The following is a 22,198-nucleotide window of genomic DNA, read 5'->3' on the forward strand; positions in this document are numbered from 1 at the left end:
GATTATGAATGCAAGCAACAAACCAAAATAGTATTGGTGGTACATGTGATTTTGTCACCAACAGAAATAAACATTTTTATATCACATAACAATTATTGCAGATATCTAGAAATATTTACTAGAAATAACATTACTTCAAATTATGGTATTGGAGAACTTTTTATTTATTTATTTATTTATTTATTTATTTATTTATTTTGAGACAGAGTCTTCTTACTCTGTGCCCTGGGTAGAGTGCTGTGGCATCCCAGCTCACAGCAACCTCAAACTCCTGGGTTCAAGCAATCCTCCTGCCCCAGCCTCCTGAGTGCCTGGGACTACAGGCACCTGCCACAATGCCCTGCTAATTTTTCTATTTTTAGTAGCAATGGGGTTTAACTCTTGCTTAGGCTGGTCTTGAACTCCCGAGATCAAGCAATCCACCCACCGAGGCCTTCAAGAGTGCTAGGATTACGGGTGTGAGCCACCATGAGAAATTTTAAATACTGCTATATTGGGTCTTAATGAAGAAGCACATGTATCAATATAAAAACCATCTGTGCATGCTCTATGTCCTCGACCATAGTCATCTTAAGATCAGTTTCCCTTGAATGCTTTTTCTCTTGAGTGCCACGACATTTTCTTGCTTCTTTGGGTAAGTTGTAGTGAATTCGGCCTCTTGGTTTTCATTGTATTTCTCCAAAGAGGAATTGTTGTTGTGTCATGTTTTAGCAGACAATTAACCTGGCTAAATTCAAACTAAACCTCTCCTCTATTGGGTAACAACTGAAATATCCGAACTCTTTTTCTTCTATGTTGAGCACCAACTGAAATCTCTGCTCAATTCTTTTCTTGAAGTCTGCCCTTTGCATGCATAGCTCTGAGGTCAACCAGAGATTAGGATGGTGTTTACACGCTGAATGTGGGGCACCTTAGGTGTGATTTTCTCCTCTCCGGGGTTGCCCCTCCTGCTATTCCTCTACTGTGATCACCTCAAAGTCTGCTCTATAGGTCTCTGAGTTTTACCCATCCACATGGAGTCCTCTGCAGCCCACCTTCACATGCAGACAATGGAGAAATTCACTTAGTGCTGGTCCCTCCTTCCAACTGTTAACTTCCATATGGTTTCTGCCTCTGTTGCTCAGTGTGTCGTGCCATCAGGAGGTGTTGATGTAATATCTCATCCTGGGTTCATATCTGCTATCTGCAGGAGTGCTGGTCTCAGAGGTCCTACTGCACCATTGTTGAAGGCAGAAGCGGAAGTTTTAATATGATCCATTGGGCCTAGACGGCTGTCAGACCACTCTATGTGGCCTTTGCTTCAAGTGCTGCCTCCTCCCCAGTCTCTCACGGTACCAGATGCAGAGTTACCATAGGTGTCAAAAAATATGATTTTAAGAATGTGTCCAAACTTCTCTGATACCACTTTTGTTTTTTTGGTTTTTTTTTTTTTGAGACAGAGTCTCACTATGTTGTCCTCAGTAGAGTGCTGTGGTGTCACAGCAACTCATAGCAACCTCAAACTCTTGGGCTTAAGTGATTCTCTTGCCTCAGCCTCCCAAGTAGCTGGGACTACAGACTACAGGTGCCCAACACAATGCCTGGCTATTTTTTTGTTGGTTGTCATTGTTGTTTAGCTCGCCAGGGCTGAGTTCGAATCCGCCAGCCTCCATGTGTGTGGCTGACGCCATAACCACTGTGCTACGGATGCTGAGCCTGATATCACTTTTTCAAGATGTAGCTTAACTTGTCTCCCCTCAAGTGGAATCTAGATGTAGCGCCTCACTTCTGACAAACAGCATGGCAGAATCCATGAGGTCTGACTTCCAAGTGGAGGTTACACAAGAATGCAGCTTGTGTCTTGTGCACTGTTTCTTGCACTTTTGCACTTCTTCCCCTTCCTTCCCCTCCCCACTAGTCCATCCTTTCTCTCCCCTCCATGTGTCACTACTCTGGGCCACTTAATAAGGACCTGAGCTACTTGCCAACAGCCATGTGAGTGAGCTTGGAGCACGCTGCACCTCTCAGCCCCCGTCTAGTCTTCAGAGACTGTAGCCCTGGATGACAGTTTGACTGTCACTTCATGAGTGACCCTAAGCCACCGGTGTAATTTGTTACACAGCAAGAGATAACTAATACCATGACATCCCCTTAATGCCTAGTAATCTACAACAGCAGTAAGAATTTTCCTTCCAGTCTACTGTTCTGGGAAGTGTTATCTTAGTAAATGGCACCAAAAGTCACCCAGTGAGGTATCATCTGGTGAAGCTTGAGAGATTTTCATCTATCCCACAAGTCATGCAAAGCCTCTAAACACTCATAACTAGAAATAGCTCCAAAAACATAATCAACATTTTTAGTTATTAGGGAGGTAATTGAAATAACAAAGGCTGACAGTCCCAAATTTTGATGAGGATAGGAAAGAAAAAGAACTCTAATACATTTCTGGTTGAGAAGGTAAACTTCACAACCACTTTGGAATTCATTCTAACAGTTTCTTATAAAACATATAACTAAACTATGATGTGGCAATTCTCCTAGGGATTTACACAAGAAAAGTTAAAGCATATGTCTACACAAAGATGTGTATAGGAATATTCACAGTCAGTTTATTTATCATAGTCCAAATTGGAAAGAGTCCAGATAATAACCTAGTGAAGAAAGAAACCAACTCTGACATATCCAGAGGATGGAATGCTACTCAGCAATAAAAGGAAAGGAGAAACAACACACTCACCAACATAGATAAATCTCAAAAACATCACGCTGAATACAAGAATCCACACACAAAATAGTACATAGATTCCATTAGTATAGATTAGTAATTGCTCAAACGGGCAAAAATAATCTATGGTAAAGAATATATATATATATATATTAGAATAGTGGTTGCCTTTGTGTAGGATTGTTGTGGAAACTGGAAAGGGTCTGAAGGGAAATTTCTGGGGTGTTTAATGTTCTATATTTTGATAGGAGTTTGGAGTATACATTTGTCAAATTTCAATATATGGGGCACTTAATATTTGTGCATTTCACTGTATATAAATTTTACCTCAAAAAAATTTAAAAGAACAGTAAACATAATTGATCTCTAGTTAATGTGATGCATGCTGAAGCATTTAGGGGTGAGGTATACTAATGTCGGCAACTTAGTCTGAACTGAATCAGTAAAATAAGGACAATCATGCATTCAATTAGCATAATGCTAACTGTGGAATATTAGATTGGTAGATGGGTGCAGTTCTTTCAAATGTTCAATTGTATGTTGCAAAATTTTCATAATAAAATGTGGAGAGAAAAGAAACAAGTTCTTATCCAGTGGATAAATTTGTTACAAGGATATTTAAGAAGTTGGTCATGATCATTATTGCCGATAACGCATTAAATGCCTATCGGTAAAAAAAAAAAGAAGAAGAAGAAAAAACTGAGACCACCACCCTCAGAACCCATTTCACTGCTGGGTTTCACCCCTCCAGCACCTCTCTTTTGTCCCTTGCTCATTGCATTGCTGCTTCACTTCTTCCTTTTTGACCCTAGAATATGCCAGACTCATTTCTGTCAGAGGGCATTTGCACTTCCTTTTGCCTGCAGAGCCTTCCTGTCTTTATTCACCTTCCCAGGGCTGAGTCCTTCAGTCTGTCCTGTCCTTCTTGTCCTCCAAGTCCTGCCTCAGCCTTAGCCTCACTGAAGCCCCCATCCATCATTCCCAAATATCACCTTGATTGATTCTCTTCAAAGTTCCCATCACTCTTCTTAGGTGTTTTGTGTCAACCTTTGTTTACTACCGGCTTCCTTACTAAACTAGAATCTTCAGGAAAGCAGTGACCTATACCCCCAGAGCTCAGTACAGTGCAGGGCAACAGCAGATTCGTAGATTTTTGTTGACCGACAAAACATTCATGTGAAACTGGCGGTCATTTCCTTGTAGCACCTCTGATCCAAGGATCATGTTCTTTTTTCTTCAGAGTATGACCTGTTTGTTTTGTCTGTTTGTTTTGTTTTATATTAACGCAAGTATTTACTTGTTGATTGCGTTCTCTGCACAAAAACACACGCATAAAATCACAGGAGCTCTAGGGAATAAAATGCGTGCCCCCTTAGGGCAGGGATGAGGCCAGGTTTTGCTCACATCTGTATTTGGAGTGCCTGGCACAGCCAGTATTCACAGCATCTGTGGTAACTCTGTGAGAAGGTTTGGCCCCTCCAGTGAGGTGCTGGCTTTTCTGTCTTCACCCTGCGTTCTCAACACTCCACAACCACCACCATCCTGAAGGCGCCCAAAAGAGAGGAGTCTTTTCCATCTCTTCGTTCCCTCCGTACCCTGTTAGTCGATTTGTAGGTTCGTTCATTCTTTCATTCACACGTTAATTTCACTCCTCCCACCTCCTCCCAAGAATCCAGCCGGTTTGCGCTGCTCCTTAGCGGTCAGGCCAGACACGCCTCCCTATTCCAAGCCTGCCCCCCTAAGCCCGCCCCCTTCCCGCCCCTCCCCCTGTCCAGACCAATCGTGGCCTTTCAGGGGCGGGGCCTCGCTCTCCAGTACCCCCCGCGGCGCCCGCAGCTCCGGAAACGCTCCGCGGGGCTGCTAGGATCAGCCGGGGGCTGGCAGGTCCGTGGCGCTTCCTGCCACGCCGGGCCTTCCTGGGCCGCTCCAGAGCCGCTCCGGCGAGGCACGCGTGTCAGCCGCTGCCGGGCCCAGGTGAACGTGCGGGCTGCGGGAGGATTGCGGGTGGTGCAGGAGAGAGTGCGAGGCCGTGGTGATCACGAGGGCAGCAGAAGGATGTGCGGGCCGGAGTGAGTGTGCGGGCCACGGGAGGATGTACAGGGGGACGTGGGAGTGTGTGCGAGGCTAGAGTGAGTGTGAGGGCTACAACAGAGTGTGCGGCGGGGTCGAGCGTCTCTGGGTCTTGTGGGAAGCTGCTAGGCCTTGAAGCTGGCCAGAGAGGGGGACGAGTCTGGGATGACGAGAAATGCGAGGCCCCAAGGCCTTCCTGTGGCGGGCAGGGGGCGGCGGTCACGTGCGGGAATTGAGGACGCACAGAGGCCTGCTCTGCTCTTAGGGGGACGCTAGGGGCTGGGACCCAGTCGGGGCAGAGAGAGAGGACCCCCATCTAAGCGCAAAGGAGGCTGAGGGGGAGGGGGCTTTCTGGAAAGCCCCCTGGTTAACAGACTTTTCCCCAGTCTGGGGCACTGGGTGGCAAGCTGGGGACAGTTCCTGCTCAGGGAGTTCCTCCTTTGCTTTTGGGTGGGCGTCAGACCTCAGCTTGATGGAGTGATTGGGAGCAAGTAGAGCCTGATACTTTGTGCTGTGTGAAGGCCAGTGCAGGGCCCTCTGTCTGAACAGGGCTTTTTCTCTAGCCCTCCTGAGGCCAAGGTGTCCTGCTCCAGTGACCCCCCCCCCCATTAAACTCCTTTGCTGGCTCCTCCAGTCTATATTTGGGTGATTAATTACAGGTCTTTTTCCATATACCCCCCCCCACTTGCCTGCTGCCCAAAGCCCATAGTCCCTTTCAAACACCCCCCACCATTCCTGGCCCTGTTCCCGGAGGACCCACCCAGTTCCAACTGACACCCTCCAGCCAGCCTTGGCCTAGCTGGGCCAGCGGCCCTCTCCAGAGACGTCTCCTTGGTCAGTGAAACATTTCCTCTTCAACCTCAGCCCCGACATTTCTCCTTTACAAGAGGATTTCAGATGAGATTGCTGGAACAGCACCTCCTCTAGGTACTAACACTGCCTCCCCCCTCCTTCTGTCTTTCCCCTCCCCCTAGGCCTTTAAAGTAGAATTAACTTGCAGTGTCTGGCACAGTTCAGCATTCCCCCAAAATGTTATTGAATCTATATTTAGAGTCCTGTTGTGCACTGATTTTTCAGCCTTCTGTCCATGAGAGACCCCTTGGAAAATCTGCTAGAAAGTGTGAATTCTCTTCTGACCATCAGCACTGACTCATAGAATGGGCTCCTGGGCAGGAATTCTGTCTGATGAGAGCTAGAGATGAGTGAACCTTCAGATTCTAGAACAATTCGATGTTAAGGAAGTACAGCCCCTCATCATAATCTTCCGGGGTGTTTGTGGAAAATGCAGATTCCTTGGCCCCACTAAGCCCAGCCACTCTGCCACTTGAGGTCTTAGTGAACTCCGAACTAAACCCAATGATCCAGCCCTTGCCTAACCTCCCTGGGTTCCTTACATGGCCTGGGCCTCCTTGCTACTAGCATACCATCCCACCCCACCCCCAGTTTAGAATCTTATATCCAGTCAGCGTAACCTAAAAAGAGCTATACTTACAATTTATTTTGATTTTTTGTAAGATGCCATGCATCTTCTTGAGGAAATGAGTACATAAACCTTTCCTCAATTAAGTACAACAAACTACAAAATCCCCTTCTGGTCTACCTTCTGGATTTTTATAGAAGGGAAAGAAGATGGAAACCTAAACAGAGACAGACAGGTACCCAAGCAAAGTGAGAGAGGAAACAGATGCCTTCCCACCCACGCACACAGAAAAAGACACACACAGATACAAATATCCCAAGAGAAACAGACTTTCCTGGTGAGACTTCCTCTCTTTTGGCCCTTCAGGATTTTGCTACTTCGAGTAGCAGCCTGTTTGCACAGTGCAGAGTGGGCCTGAGTGGGCCTTTTGCTTCCACCTCCTGGTGAGGGAGCTTAAAGGCCAGGTCAGCTGACAAGGGGGTGGCTAGGGAGTTATATCCTTGCCCAGATGGAATGAATTGGGATCTTCAGCTGATCCCTCACTATACCAGAGGACAGATTCCTAAAAGGTGCTGCTCCAGTTCACCTGAATTATTTCAATCCAACAGGTGGGACCTTACCTGCGGGATTAATCTGTGAGAATCATTCTGAGCTATAATGAGTCATCCATGTACGTCTCTTTTGGGTAAGTCTTGAGTGTCTGCTGGCCACACTGTTAGGAGATCCTATAGGTAGGGATATAAGATGTTGAGGAATATCATTTTGGTTCATGAAGCACTTCTATTTTCATATATTTCAGTGTTGCTGAACTGTCTTTACCCAGAGACAATTATCTCAGTCCAAGCAACACAACTCAGGGAGAAAGATACCCAGTAAGGAGAACTGGGAATCCAGGTAGACATTTAGATGGGTGAGGGAGCTGAGGGCACTCATCTGAGGTAGATCTCTTATGAGTGGAAAACTATAAAGATACCATATAGGGAATATTAGCTCTGGCCCAGAATCAAAATGAACGCCTCAAGCCACCTGTTGTCTTGTAGATAAACTCAAACTTTGGAACCTGAGGATATTCTGCTGCAGGTTCTTATTTAGATGCCTAAGGGAGTCCAGGTGGTTTTTAGGAGCCCTTGGAAGCTTCTGGAACCTGCCAGATAGGTCTTACTTGGGTCGCCTTGCTACCTCTTCCTAACCCCAATGCCCAAGGAAGGATGATACCTGTCAGAGATTGCTTGGCTGTTTATGCAATAGAATCAGTTGAATGCTGATCGTCTAGGCTCAGAAGCTACCTTTAGTAGTAACTAGACTTCCTTGAGGGGAAGAGTGGTCCTAAGTTCAAAGGTGACTGGAAAACATGTAATTATTCACCACTTTTTGTGATATGAGTTGGTTTTTGGCTCCTTTAAATCAAACTCTTAATTTCTCTTCTTTCAGATAAAAGCACAATGATTATTTTGGGTCTCTTAATCTTTCTGAGACCATGCAGTAAATTGGATTTAAATAAGTTGGTTAAATTTTACATTGTGACCTACCACACATAGTGGGAAGATTTGCTCACTCACATGAGCACCCATGTGTTAAAATGCATAATTTTTCAAATTTCCAGGCACTTGATTAACATTGACATTATTTTCCATGTATTCTAGCAGCAGATTTTTGTTAAACAACTGCATTGTACGTGGTGCTCGGCTAGATCTAATGTGGCATCCACATTTGACCATGACAGAGCCTTTGCTGTCTGGGAGTTTACAGACTTTAAACTATGTTCAAACCTCATTTCAAGGAGGAGGATAGTATTATTTATGTAAGAGTTGGGTATTTGTTTTCCCATAGTATTCCTCCCAGCTTCCATTTTCCAGTTGTGTGTAGGTATGTACCCTACGGGACATGTGGGGCATGCTTTTCTGCTGTGACTGAAAGTGCTTTGCATTCAAGGTCAGCATTGTGCCCATTGGGTGCATCACAATGATTTTTGTGCTCTGTCTGGAATTGTTCTGTCCTGTATTCCCCAACATCCACTTTTGGAAGGAAGTGGACACCTGTGTTTGTCACTTTTGTCACAGCGTCCAGCTTCTTTTCTTGATTAGTTCCACCATTTTAAAATGGAACAGTTGTGCAACATAGATCCTAAATGACCCCATGGTCTCTGGGCCTGGTGATAATTTTAGTTTTAACTTCAGGGACTCATGTACTGTCTTTTTTTTTTTTTATTTGCGCCAGAATGTTTATTGTAGCCCAATTCATAATTGCTAAGTCATGGAAGAAGCCCAAGTGCCCATCATGTACTGTCTTTCTTAACAAGCTTCCTTTGCTTCTGAAGCTGTTCACCTGATACACTTGGCTAGTTATGCAGAGTTCAGCTTCCTTTTATGAAAGCACAGCCCACTTTTTTCCTCTGTTTTTATGAGTACCTTCTAAATGTCTGTATGTCCATGAGCTACTGTCACTGAGTGTGGTGATCACACTGCCACTGAGAGCTGAGTCCCCTGGGTGAGCTGGTACAGGAAGGGCCACTCTCTTTGTTACCCAGGAAAGGATAATTAACAACTCATTTGGGGGTTGTGACTCCAGGATTTCAACAGTTAATCATGCCAATTAAGTAAAAACAGTTTGATAGGATTTGCTCAAATAAATTGAACACGTCAGGAAGATTTGCTCAATTAAATGTGGGTGGCTTAGAAGTATGTGCGTATGTGTGAGAGAGAAAGAGAATGCTGTGTCTGTGTTACATCCATATGTATCATTTGCTTAGATGGCACTCCCTGCCAGTCTTTCTTCTAGTATACAGTTACATATTATTTCTCTCTTCTCTGGTATGGTTGGAAAAGTCTGAAATCTTGGCAGCTGGACACTAAGCAAGTGAGCCTCATGGATCCATGGCCACCTTCTCTGTAAAATGCAGGCGGTGATGACCACAGCCTGCCATGATGGAGTGGTGCCAGGGGAGACGCACCTCTCAAAACACATATAGCAAGTGCTCCCATTGCCACGTTTTCTCCACATACATCGATTCAGTTGCCCCGCAGTTCATCACATGCCCACTCGGTACCAGTATCTACTGCAGACACTGGGTATTTGGGGATAACCAAGAAAGAGGTGCTGGCCTGTGGGAGCTGACATTTGTCCTGAGGAGAGTCAGGTGGGAGCCAGCACTTTCATACGATAGCTTTTGGTTAGTGTTGGGGCTGAGGAGATGACATTTGAGTTGAGGCCTGTATTCTTAGAAGGAGGTTCCTACAATAAGCAATAGGGATGGTATCCAGGGCAGGTTTTGGTGGCCTTGAGGGTCGCAGCCATGGCCTATCTAGGACTGAATGAAAACCCATGTATCTGGATATAACTGGGACGTGAGGGGGGCAGGGAAAGGGATTGATGGGCTGGGCCAGAACTTGCATAAGGATTAAAGCCTCAGGTTTCTGGCCTGAGGGCAGTGAGAAACAGTCTGTAACAGGTCATCTTTCTCAAAAGGTACGTACACAATGTCCCTTTCCCTGTTCCATTTGGCAACCAATCATCAGTATCAATTGGAAGTGAATTTTTTAAAAAATGTATAAGTAATTCATGACCAGTTCATTTTGTATTGGAAGGCAGATTCAAACCAGACATTAATATTCCAGGAAGAATCCATTGGGCCAGCAATACCCTGCCCAGGTGACAGTGGGGCGCAGAGAGGGCTTGGCTGCTGAGCACTGGAGATTAACTCACATTTGGTGCCTGGCAGCCAGTTAATGGTGGCAACAGGGCTTCCGTGGGCTTTGGGGTCAAATGGGGCTTCTGCCCACACCAGTCCAAGATGCTGATGGCTTGAGGGAGGACCCAAGGAGAGCACAACCCCATGGTCCTATCTCTAGACTTCCTATCATTACCGTTCATGGACTACTCCTTCCAGCCCTTTACCCTGCAGTTGCCTCTCCCATATGGGGATTCTGAAAGTGCCAGTCTTCCGACCTAACCCCTGTCTCCTTGGCCACAGCCCTTGTCTTCTTGTATGCTGGTCATATTTCTTATCCTAAGTCTTACCAAGATCTAATCTGTCATGGGATTAGAGCAGTGGTTCTCAACCTTCCTAATGCTACGGCCCTTTAATACAGTTCCTGTGGGTCGCAACAGGTTGAAAATCCCTGGATTACAGGAAAAAACAAAGTCTACCAAAACGCTTTTAAAATTTTTGCTCTTTTCTAATACCAATGAAATTCAGCTTGGTTACTAAAATTTCCCTCATTACGGAAACAGAAAGCAAGTCTTTCTAGACCTTGACTCTATGTGGTCACACACACATTGAAGTACAGATGTGCTGATTCAAGCTACAAGTCACTCTCAGTTTTTTTCCTTTTTGCTCCTAAAATGCAAATACCTACTTAGCCATGTTCTCCCCTTTCCTTCCCCTTAAATCAGGAGTTATTACCTCTGTACCTTCTACAGAGGATTCACATTTTTGTAATCTGCCACACATCATCATACATTGGCCACCTATTGGTTTTATATTTAAATCCTCCAATTTCTTCCTGCTCTGAGTTCTAGGATTCTCCAGTGGAGACATCAGAGCTCTGAGATACATTGTTCATTTAGCCTCTCCCCCCTTTTTTATGACTTTAGGATTATTTAGAGCTCGTTCAATCAGTTATAGTAGATTGTTTTCCATCCTTTATTTTCGATGTATCTGTGTCTTTATATTTAAAGTTTCTTGATAACATATAATTGAGTCCTGTTTTTTTAATAGTCTGACAACCTCTGCTTTTTTTCACCCTCTGCCTTTTGATTTAGTCCAGCCATTTTGCTGTTTGTTTCTATTTGCCCCATCTGTTCTTTTTTCTTCTTTCTCTTTGCTTTTCTTCTTTTGGGTTATTTTTAGTATGCATTTTATCTCTACTCTTGGCTTATTAGCGTGTATGGAAAGTCTTAGAGGGCTCACCAAAACACACAATCGTATGTTTTACTTCTATGTATGTTACAAACCACATACTACCTTGTTACTATTTTTACTTTAAATGGTCAGTTATTTTTTAAAGATGTAAAAATTAAGGGGATCACTTCTCGGCCTTTTGGCTAAAATCACCTGTAAATATGAGGGGGGGTAAGAGTGTTTTATATTTCCCTACATTTTTACATTCCTGGTGTTCATGCCTCTGTGTACATTCAAGTTTCCATCTGGTATCATTTTCCTTCTACCTGAAAAACTTCCTTAAATATTACTTTTTTCTTTTTTTTTTTTTTTTGAGACAGAGTTTTACTCTGGCATCCTGACTAGAATGCCATGGCTTTATAGCTCACAGCAACCTCAAGTCCTTGGGCTCAAGCGATCCTCTTGCCTCACTTTGTCTATTTTTAGTAGAGACAGGGTCTCACTATTGCTCAGGCTGGTCTTGAACTCCTGAGCTCCAGTGATCTACCTGCCTTGGCTTCCCAGAGTGCTAGGATTACAGGCATGAGCCACTGTGCCCAGCCCAATCTGCTGGTGATGATTCATCTAAGCTTTTGTCTGAAATCATTTTTATTTTCCCTTAATTTTTGAAGGTTATTTTCCTTAAATATAAAATTCTAGGTTAATGGGTATTTTTTAGCTCTTTAAAAATGTCATTCAGTTGTTTTGTGGCTTGCACACTTTCTGATAAGAATTCAACGGTTATTCTTCTTTGTGCCTCTGTACACAGCAGCAGCATTTCTTTCCTCTGGCTACTTTAGTTTCTCTTTATCACTGCTTTTCAGAAATTTGGTTATGATGTGTCTTTTTAAATCTTGCTAGGGGTTGGTCTTCTTGGATCTGTAAATTTATACTTTTAATCAAATTTGAAAAATTTTTCAAGCCATTACTTCTTCAACTATCTGTCCAATCCTCCTCCGCATTTTCTTTACCTTCTCAGATTCCAGTTATGTGGGTGTTCGACCATTTTATATTATCATCAGGCCATAGGCATACTGTTTGTTTCTAAAAGCTTTTATTCTCCCTGAGCTTCATTTGAAATAGTTTCTATTGCTATGTCTTCAAGTTCTCTAACTTTTTTTATGTGTGTGGTATTTAATCTGCTGTTAGTATCTGGTGAAACTTTCATTTTAAATATTGTAGTTTTCACCTCCAAAATTTGTATTTGGTTTTTTTTTTCATATCTTTTATTTCTCTCATTATATTCCTGTTTTTTTCAATACTTGTACATATTATAGTTAAACTGGATATTATCCCTGTTTGTGAGTTCTGTCACTCTTGCCATGGGTCACATGTTTGTGCTTCTTAGCATTTCAGTAATTTTTGGTTGGATATTAGACATTATAAATATTATGTTGTTAAGTGTCTGGACTTTGAGTGGTAGGATAGTTATTTGTGGATCAATTTGATCCCTTTTTAAGCTTTTTAAAAGTGTTGTAAAACCTTGGCTCTAAGATCAGCCTTACTATTAAGACATGACCTCTCAGGATTCTCTGTTGAATGTCCCTGATGACAATAGAAGACACACTGTGCTGGCTGGTCAGACCTTCAACATCTCCCTACCTTTGTGTGTCCTGGGAATTGTTCAGCTTACAGCTTCCTGGTCATCCTTTTTTTCCCAGGCTTTTGGAGTTTCACTCTATGTGTGCATGGCTTAGCAGTCAGGAAAGACTCAAGGGGAGCCTTATGCAGATTTTTTAAAACTTATTTTTCTGCATAACTCACTCCTTTCGGGAACTCTGCACTGCAACCTTCCAGCTGCCTCGGCTGCTCTGAATGATGGTCTGTGTCTCCTTGACTAGGTGAAGCCTCTAAGCACTGTTTGGTTCCTCCTTCCCTACACGCTCAATCTGAAAATTGCCTTCAGGTGATGGTTAGGCTCACTTCATTTGTTTCTTTTCTGTGGTGGATCGTGATGCTGTGCTTCCTCCTGTCCTTCTTACTCCATCACAGCCATAAGTGGACAGTTCCATCAATCCTTTTTAACATAATATCTTTAATTTTATGTAAAAGTCTTTCTGGAGTATCTGGGTTTTGTGGTCCTTGATCTAGTGTCAAAAGGCCTCCTTTTCATTTGACTTGAATTTTTTGATTGAATTGACATCATAACAGGAGCTGTGTAACTGTTTCTTTGAACTCGCTGAAGTGGGAGCCTATGGTGCATAGATGTCTGTGGTAGGATCTTATATTACTTCACACACTTTGCAGTCTGGGAGAAAAGGGTAACTTGTACAAATCATTCAGATCTTTTATTTAGCAATTTAGTGTTTGAAGGTCTTATCTTTGAGGCTTATTTTTCCAGCTGTTTTGTTCAACTTTTCATTTTGTTGAGTATGTTAGAGAAATGTTGTCACCTGCAACTGTCTGGCTATCATGTGGGGTAGTATTTCATTGGGGTGTGGCTTTTAAGGACCTCACTGCTGGTCAGGAAGCCCCAGTTTCAGCTCTTTGTTGCCTCTCTTCCCTCCAGTGACCTGATCCAGTTTTTTGTTGCCTCTGTGAAGTCGGAAAGGCTATCTCATTTGCAGGTTATTTCTTCTCATAACCTTTGATGTGAACATGGACCTCTTTGAGGCTTGCTATCAAGAGGCCTATGGCTGGCCTGTCTCCAAGAACCTGTCTCCCTGCCTTTGGCTCCCTCCATCTGCCTTCTCTTGGTTGTGCCTAGGCTGGCAAATAGTGGTCTTGTTGTGGCTCCCTTTGGCTTGCCTGTGTGAATTCTTTACCTTTCCCCCTTTGGAGGTTTGCTTTCTCAGGCATGCCCATGCTCTGGCTTGCCACTCAGCCAGCATGTGAGAGAATACTCTGCAAGATCCAAAAGGAAATTGCTAGTCGCTTCCCAAGGGACCCAGAGACAGGACTATTGTCACTCATGGCTTTTTTCACTTTCTTTAGCTACACTTGCTCCCTAAGGTCTTACCTTTCCCCAGGACACAGCCCCAGGAAACCAGGTCTTGGCAGTCCCTCTTGAGATGCCAGAGGCTGAGGTGAAGTGTGAGAATCTGTCACTGCTACCTGATTCTGGCCTTAGCCTCTACCTCTTGCCCCAGCATGACACACAGCAAAGTGTGACCCCCCAGCCACTGCCTTCTTGCCCTCCTTTGGCTTCTCTTCCGAAGGCTGCCAAGGAATGGATGGCCAATGGGCTTGGACTTCCTGTCATCCAGGTTGGGAAGCTGAATTCCCATCCAGGAAAGTGATTGAACTGAGGTCCCTTGGAAAGATTGTGGGAGACCTAAGCTGCAGCCCATGTCTCCTGGCACTTGATCAGTTTCTCTTTTCAGGATTTCTTGTGACTTACAGTCAAATATCCATGTTAGCAACACATACCCACTCCAGACCCTTACCTCTTATCCTTGGTGTCACTGGCATTTGTCCCTGTCTCATTCTAGAATAAATGGAAAGACTGATTATCTCTGGAAATTCTTTCAGGATTTGGTGACATGTGATAATGTGGCATGGTACCTCACCAAAAGGGAGTGGCTGAGGCTGGATCCTGAGCAGAGGGCACTGGCATATTATGGGAACGTGACCTCCGTGGGTAAGGATGCCCCTAGCCCTTCCCCAGATTTGCCATCTACTGTGGGTGGGGTGGGGGCACTTGGCTAGCCCCATATAAGCTCACCTTGTCCCTGGAGTGTGGAGAAACACAAAGGGTCTGCCACAGTTGACATCTCAGAGTGGCACAGTTCCCCCAAGTAAGCCCTCCTGGCATAGAAAGAACCCCCTTTGGTCTTTTATTGGAAAGGAAATTGGAATAAACTTGCCACTGTAATATAGAATACCCAGCCATTTGACTTGAATTTCTTTTGAGAGGAGCTGACAAGATCAAGCTCTTGCTCACCCCTCAGGGTCTATATATGTAGGGTGAGGAGGATTTTTAAGAGGAGACTTTTTGGAAGTGTAGAAGTCTGTGGGTCTGGAAAGAGCAAGAAGTCTAATTTGTGTGCACCAAGGGGGTACACAGGGAGAAGGTGGAATATGGGTCAGCTTCCCAGGTGGGCCCATAGCCTGCCTTTCTCCAGTTCCTGGAAGGCATAAACTTCAGGAAATGCATTTGGACTAAGACTGAATAGAATGACTGAGGTCACAGCCAGCCTGATCTTTTGAGGACTGAAAGGGTTCCCCTGTTCTGCCACCATTCTAATGTCATCTCTGGCTGTCCCATTCCTTTTCTGTGGGCAGGAGTTCCTGTTTTGAATCCTGCCTTGGTCTCTCACCTGGCACAAGGACAAGTGCTATTGGTATCAGACCCATCCATCGACATGGAGCCAGCTAAGTACTCTGGTAAGTAAGAAAGAAACCCAAGGAAATGTGAGGAAATCAGAAATCTGAAGTGGGGAGTAGGCCCAACCAAGCTGTCATGGGTTTGGGGTTAGAACTGGGAGGACTGGCTGAGCTCTGGGGGGCTTCAGGGTAGGGAGGGGAGGCCCATCACAGGAGGGGGTCCTCCTCAGGACCACTTCAGCAAGGAGTATCCAGGAATCAGGCCCTCTGCCCCTTGCTGCTTCCAGGCTTAGGCAGCAGTGTGGTAGAAGGAAGAGGATTCTTTGCTTGGGAGATGAGCCTCTTTCCTTCCTCCTGTACAGACTGCAGTGTCTTGTGTTTATTGTTTCAGAAAACACCTTGGTGATTCAGCACCCAACAAAGAGGGAAGACACCCAGCCACAGGAGATGGCCTCCACAAGCTCCCTGAGGGCCAGTGAGCCCAGCCCTGAGGTCAAACAGAACGGGGACTCTGGGGAGAAGGGTGGGAGCCCACAGAACCTGCCCATAGAACATCATTTTGCATGTAAAGAGTGTGGTGATGCCTTCCGGCTTAAAGTCCTCCTTGTTCAGCACCAGAGGGTCCACAGTGAGAAGAAGAGTTGGGAATGCAACGATTGTGGGAAGGTGTTCAGGGGGGTGTCGGAGTTCAATGAGCACAGGAAGAACCATGTGGCCGTAGAGCCCCGGCCTGGCCCTAGTCGGGCCCTGGAAGTTGCAGGGGAGAAGAGGGGTCAGATGGAGCTGGAGGTGAAGCCCTTCGAGTGTGAGGAGTGCGGGAAGCGCTTTAAGAAGAACGCAGGCCTCAGCCAGCACCTAAGGGTGCACAGCCGAGAGAAGCCGTTTGATTGCGAGGAGTGCGGGCGGTCCTTCAAGGTCAACACCCATCTCTTCCGGCATCAGAAGAACCACAATGCAGAGAAGCTTTTCGCCTGCAAGACGTGCTGCAGGGATTTCCTGGATCGCCAGGAACTGCTCAAGCACCAGCGGGTTCACACCGGTCACCTGCCCTTCGACTGCGACGACTGCGGCAAGTCCTTCCGAGGTGTCAACGGGCTGGCAGAGCACCAGCGCATCCACAGCGGGGCCAAGCCATATGGGTGCCCCCACTGCGGCAAGCTTTTCCGCCGGAGCTCAGAGCTCACCAAGCACCGGCGCATCCACACAGGCGAGAAGCCATACGCTTGCGGCCAGTGCGGCAAGGCCTTCCGCCAGAGCTCCAGCCTGCTGGAGCACGCGCGCATCCACAGCGGAGAGCGTCCCTATGCATGCGGAGAATGCGGCAAGGCCTTCCGCGGGCCCTCGGATCTCATCAAGCACCGGCGCATCCACAGCGGACTGAAGCCCTATGCCTGTGACAAGTGTGGCAAGGCCTTCCGCAGGAGCTCAGGCCTGAGCCGCCACCGGCGGATCCACAGCGGGGCACGGCGCTGCGAGTGCAGCGAGTGTGGCCGCGTCTTCAAGAGGCGCTCAGCGCTGCAGAAGCACCAGCCCACCCACCATGAGTAGGGGAGCCCGGGTGGCAGCCAGCCAGGCCCCAAGGGGATGGAAGAGTCAAAGGAGATTAACAATTTTGTAGCACTTACCTATTTTGTCGTCCAGTAGGTTGAGACCAATTTATACTGCCACCAGCAATTTCTGATTGTACATGTTCCCCATCATGGCCCCCGAGGATAGCTTTTCCATTTTCACTTAGTCTGGCTAGTTTCACTGGCAGAAAGTACCATCAAGGTATTGAAATCCACATGGCTTGAATCCTAGAGTGAGAGAAGAGAAGGCCAGATGTACAGGTGGAGCAGGGGCCATGCTCCCCTACCAGGGAAACACACACAGAGCTATTCCATGGAGGGACCAATATAATCTGACCCCTGCTTTCCCCAAGAGATCACCCCGAAGCATCTTAGCCCAGTTGAATTTAGAAATTTTTAGATGTGTAAGTAGAACACTCAAATGTCTTATAATATTTAATTTATTAATTTAGTTATACTTGCCTATTATAAATCACATATTATATAGAATAATATATTAATTTAGAAAATACTCTTTTGCCACATTCTGTTTCACGAAATCATTTTATTCTAACTCCTCATGTGCATTTTTGACCTCACCGTCTTCACCAGCATGGGAGACCCTCCGAGTCATCAGACAGTGTCAAAGCACATCCAGTGACTTGGATCCAAATTGCGCACAGTAGCATGGTGACAATCTCTGCATGAGGCTCTCACTACAGATGTCCTCCCAAGCCATAAGAGCATATTTGCATAACATTAGAAAAACTTTTACCTTGCCCTGTAACTCTATGATGTAAGTACTCGAGGTGGTTCTTTCTCAAGTGACCTTTCCAAGGCTTTTTTTAAAAACACCATTGTGAGGTCATACTCCTACTGATGACTAAGTCTAGACTAATGTCTTGTGTCCTTTCTTCTTAGACCCGTTCAATCTGCTAACCCCTATGCATATCCAAAACTAGCATCAGTTGGGGTTATCTTGGACTAATGGATCTAGTCCTCAAGCAGCAGCATTTTGTTCTAAATGAAGTAGTTGAGCTCACCCCCCAATAAGAGATAAGTCTCAAGGACTCACATATGCGGTGACACCTCCTTTTTGGAAATAAGGCCTAAATGGTACTTCCCAAGCCCTGTTTCCAACTCTGTAAAACAAGGGTCATCACAGCATTTACCTCCTAAAGACTGCATTATGCCTGCAGAACACGGAGGCATATGCTCAGTGAAGGCCATCTGCTGTCATTGTCATAGTTATTGCTGTCATTCTAAGGTTCATTAGTACCAGGCCTCCTGACTGCTAGTCTTATCCTCTATCTCATGTGATGACTTGAACACCATCTCAGTTTTCTTGCATGCAGATTGTAAGTTCATCTCCTTTGACTAGTTAACAGGTTACCTTTGGACATGACTTTATATATCAGCTCTTTCTCTATTGACTGATTTTCTCTTTTCCAATTTTATTGCTTTGCTCTTTGTAGCAGTTTTATTACATTTTGTTATATAAGCTGAAGCATTCATTTTTTGTTCATAATTTTCATTGCTTCTTAGATATGGTGACATTTTCTTCTAGAATTTTAATTACAAAGAAAAAATTGAAATCCCTGCCCATCAGAAGGTGAATGCACCAGGTGGGCAGGCTGGAGGTGAATGAGCCAGAGTATTGGGCTCTTCCCTCGTCCAAGATGCAGACTCTGTATATATCTTTGGGCAGCACTTGACTATCCAAACCTGGCCGCTAAGGCACACTAGAGGTGCTTCCATCACAGATTGGCCAGAACACTCTGTGACGGTTCCTCGGTACAGCCCAGCAGCCTACAGCAGGGCTTGTCCTCACCCAGCCCAATGGGATGGTCCAAACTTGGTCTGGCAGCGGCCCAGCCATCCTTCAAGCTCCTGAGAGCCTTGGCAGTGCCCAGTGTGGATTCAGTGGCTGAGCAGCAACTGCACCCAAGAAATAGCTGGGGCACAGAAGATGCGCCTGACATCACATGGACCACTTCCTCCTCCCAGCCAGTGACTCTACAGCTGGAAAGAGATCTGTTTGTTGGCTTCTGCTTTGGGCACCTAAAGGAAAATTCATCCACGTATTGTGGCATAACTTCCTGTAGCCACACCTAAGAATGGCAACAGAGCAGAGGCTCAGAGAAGAGCCATATCCCTCTGGTGGCTTGTGTGTCATGCTGGAGAAGCTGGCTGTACCAGGCCTGTGCTATGACATGCAGCAGCCATGCCCAGGAGGGACACTAAAGCAAACGTGTGGAGGGCAATGATGCCCTCCTGAAAGCCTGTGTGGCACAGAATAGGAGCTGGTTACCCTGGGGTTGGGCTGTCATTTCCTCCCCAGGAGGAACTGCTGCAAGGGCTGGTAGGGAACCTGGTTCCCCCAGTGGCCTATAGAGGCTACAGATAGAAGGAGGTCTCACCAGGCCTGCAGCTGAGTTCCCAGCACCTGTGCCTGGGGTTCTGTAAAAAGTCTGGAGGGAAGGTGTGCCTTCCTGCCAGGCCACCAGGCTCAGCAGCAGGCACAACCGAGAAGGCCTTCTCAGGCCTCTTCCTTAGCAGCAAGGTCCAACAACGACCCTTATGACCTCAGCCAGAAGGTCCTTACAAATGGCCCCCAGGCCACCCCAGTGGACCTGTGCGACATCTCCATCCTGACCACCAGGCTGGAGAGAAGCCAGCAGCACTTGTTATGTAGTGATTCCTTTTGCTCCTTGGGCCTCAGTTGTTGGAGTAGTTGTGAATCTGTCTGAAGTCACTACCTTCTTCTCTGATCAGTTTTCTCTTTTCAAGCTGTTCTGTGTTTTGTACAGCTGTCATTGGTAAAGAATGTTGGCATCTACCAGGGCCGGGCCTGGCACCTTTACCTAGAAGTTCTCTGCCATTTCCTGCCTGTTCACTCCTCATTTCTGGGGTTTTATGAAGGATCCCGTTGACATCTAGGGACAGCATTAACTCAGAACGTAACATAGCCATCGCTACTTCCGGCCAGGGCGTGATGTCTTTATATCCCTTCCTGCCCTCCCTGACTTTTTCCCAATTGGGGTTTTATAATTTTCTCTGAAACAAATCCTCTTTTAGAGTTAACACTAAAGATCACGTCTTTTCTGTCGCAGTTGGTGGAACAGCTGTTCTGGATGTCTGCGGTAGAATTTGTGCTCTCTTCAAATGCAGTTTGTGGCTTTACTATGTGTCCTGTAGTTTTGCCAAGTTCATCTGTTGCCTCTGGTAACTTGGGGGTGGATTTCCTTGAATTCTCTAGGTATAATACTGCCATGTCAGGTGTGAACTGTGACCAGGCTTCCTGTCATGTGTCCCTGTCTACACATTCGTGCATCTACCTCATTTTGTTTTCTTTCTAATCACATGTGTTCCTATTTCAGGGGACATGGAGAGTGGCAGGGTCCCAGGGAACACTGGCTCCTGTTAGAAATATGTTCTTGTTAAGAATGCAAGTGTCCATTGATTTTATTACAGTTCCGAATACTTGGTGAAATTTACAAAAGAAAGTAATTGTTTACCATGTTTGCTGCTTTCTATGATTAACTACGTCAATTACTTGCGTCATCCTCACTCTTGCATTTCCAGAATAATCCCCACCCAATCACAATGGCATCATTCTTGCGTGGTGTTGCATTCCATGTGCTTGATTTTTGCTAGAAGTGGCACAGTGCATGCCCTGTCTGCCACCCCAAGCTGTGGCCCTATTGTATACCATGTGACTTGCCACCCCTCTTCTAGGCCACATTAATTAATCGGAATGGAACACCTGACCCAAGAGCATCAATTGGCCAGTCCTCAGAGCTGGTGGGAGACAGGGCCTTCAGGTCTGAGCAGCTGAGCAGCTCTCATGACTGCCAAAAGACGGGGGTGGGGAGCCATGTAGTGCTGAGAGGGGTTGAAGATCCTGGGCCCCTGCTGGGCTCCCTGAGCCAATTCCATCCCAGCTCCCCAAAGGAGGCCTGGCATGGTCAAGTCCTTGGGTTTTTGGTGACTGCCCTCATCAGTCCACATGTGTGCCCACCATAGACCCCCTTGACTTGGGCCAGCTTGAGCTGTTCTCTGCAGCTTGTCAAGAGACAACTGCACTTCACCATTCAGCTGGTGCAGAGAATACCACCAATGCTGGCTGTCCTTGCGTTCTGCCCACCAGCATTCCTGCCCATGTCGCACCTGGCTGTCATGAATACCTGTCTAAATGTGGGACTGTTTTGTTAGCTAAGATGGTAGGGGGCTGTGCCACCTTGCCTCAGTTTCACCAGTGCTTTTCTGTCCCAGTGTCGCTGCACCCACGTTAGGCCTATAAAGTGAGTTAAGTGGCAGCCACTCTTTCTCTATTTCGGAAGTGTTTCACTGTTCATTCCAGCACGCCGCTGTTAGATGCAAGAATTGCTAACTTCTCTCTTCCTATTATACTTTACATTCTGTGGTTCTCATTGAGCCTGTTTGGGTGTTTACTTTTCAAAAATAGAAACTGTTTCTTTAAACTTGGCCCTCAATGTGATTTGTGTATCTCCTGAGAAAAGTAGCTACGTCCCGCCCCAATTTGTATTTCAATCCTTGGGCTCTTTCCTTGTTCCTCCCTGATCTCTTACCTTGTCTGTTTTATGGCTCTCACTATGCTCAGCCCTGCACTAGAGCTGTTGTGGACTTGGCTTCTCCCTTCCCCTTCCCTACCCTCCCCCACACATTAGATTGTGAGCTCTTAGAAGACAGGGGTGGCCCTTCATGTCTGATCCCTACCAAATCTAGCACAGTGCCTTGCATCAAGTAGATTTCAATAAATATATGTTAAATGGCATTGGTCTCCTTGAATTATTTTGTCAACACTTTATCAGTCCTTCCCTTTCTCCTTTCTCCATGCTGTGAAGTTCTTCTGCCTTTGTCCTTATACTTGGAGAGCTGCCCCCTCCTGGGATTGGTTATCCCAGTACTGGCTGGACACCTGGAGGGTAGAGAGCACCCTGCCATGATAGGCTGTTTGCTTAGAAGTGTCCCCTCACCTAGACTAGGGCTCCCCTTAGTCTGGATTCTGGATGGGGACAGAAAGAAGGCCAAACCCTGAGTTCATCCTTTTAGAAACCAGAAATAGAATGACAAATGGCTTCTGTGACTTGAGAATCAGCCCATTTCTCCAAGCTTGGTGGGACTGGGAGTGTTACTATTTGGTGGCTAGTGACTGGGCCTCTCTCTGGTGACCACTGCCTCAGAAAAGGCAAGGGCGGGAGCAGGACTCCTGGTTTCCTGAGCCTTCCAAATGCCAACAGGGCTCAGCTGTCAAGTCGGCTGCTCAGTCTCAGAAGGACACAGAGGGC

The 22,198-nt window shown here is 46.0% G+C and overlaps 1 protein-coding gene across 4 annotated transcripts; it reads left to right on the forward strand.

Annotated features, from left to right (window-relative positions):
* Positions 1-4,546: 4,546 nt before the first annotated feature.
* ZNF275 (zinc finger protein 275) lies at positions 4,547-21,684 on the forward strand. 4 transcript variants are annotated; one of them, XM_053580571.1, is made up of 6 exons: positions 4,570-4,678; positions 5,477-5,701; positions 6,803-6,879; positions 14,545-14,653; positions 15,298-15,399; positions 15,731-21,684. In XM_053580571.1, the coding sequence occupies exons 5-6, from the start codon at positions 15,378-15,380 to the stop codon at positions 16,885-16,887; spliced, it is 1,179 nt and encodes a 392-aa protein (XP_053436546.1). In that variant the 5' UTR covers positions 4,570-4,678; positions 5,477-5,701; positions 6,803-6,879; positions 14,545-14,653; positions 15,298-15,377; the 3' UTR covers positions 16,888-21,684. The 4 variants fall into 4 exon arrangements, with proteins under 4 accessions (XP_053436547.1, XP_053436546.1, XP_053436548.1 ...); XM_053580573.1 differs by having other exon boundaries at positions 5,639-5,701; XM_053580572.1 differs by lacking the exon at positions 5,477-5,701 and having other exon boundaries at positions 4,547-4,678.
* Positions 21,685-22,198: the final 514 nt, after the last annotated feature.

Source organism: Nycticebus coucang, chromosome X (assembly GCF_027406575.1).
Source record: "Nycticebus coucang isolate mNycCou1 chromosome X, mNycCou1.pri, whole genome shotgun sequence".
NCBI classification, from domain to species: domain Eukaryota; kingdom Metazoa; phylum Chordata; class Mammalia; order Primates; family Lorisidae; genus Nycticebus; species Nycticebus coucang.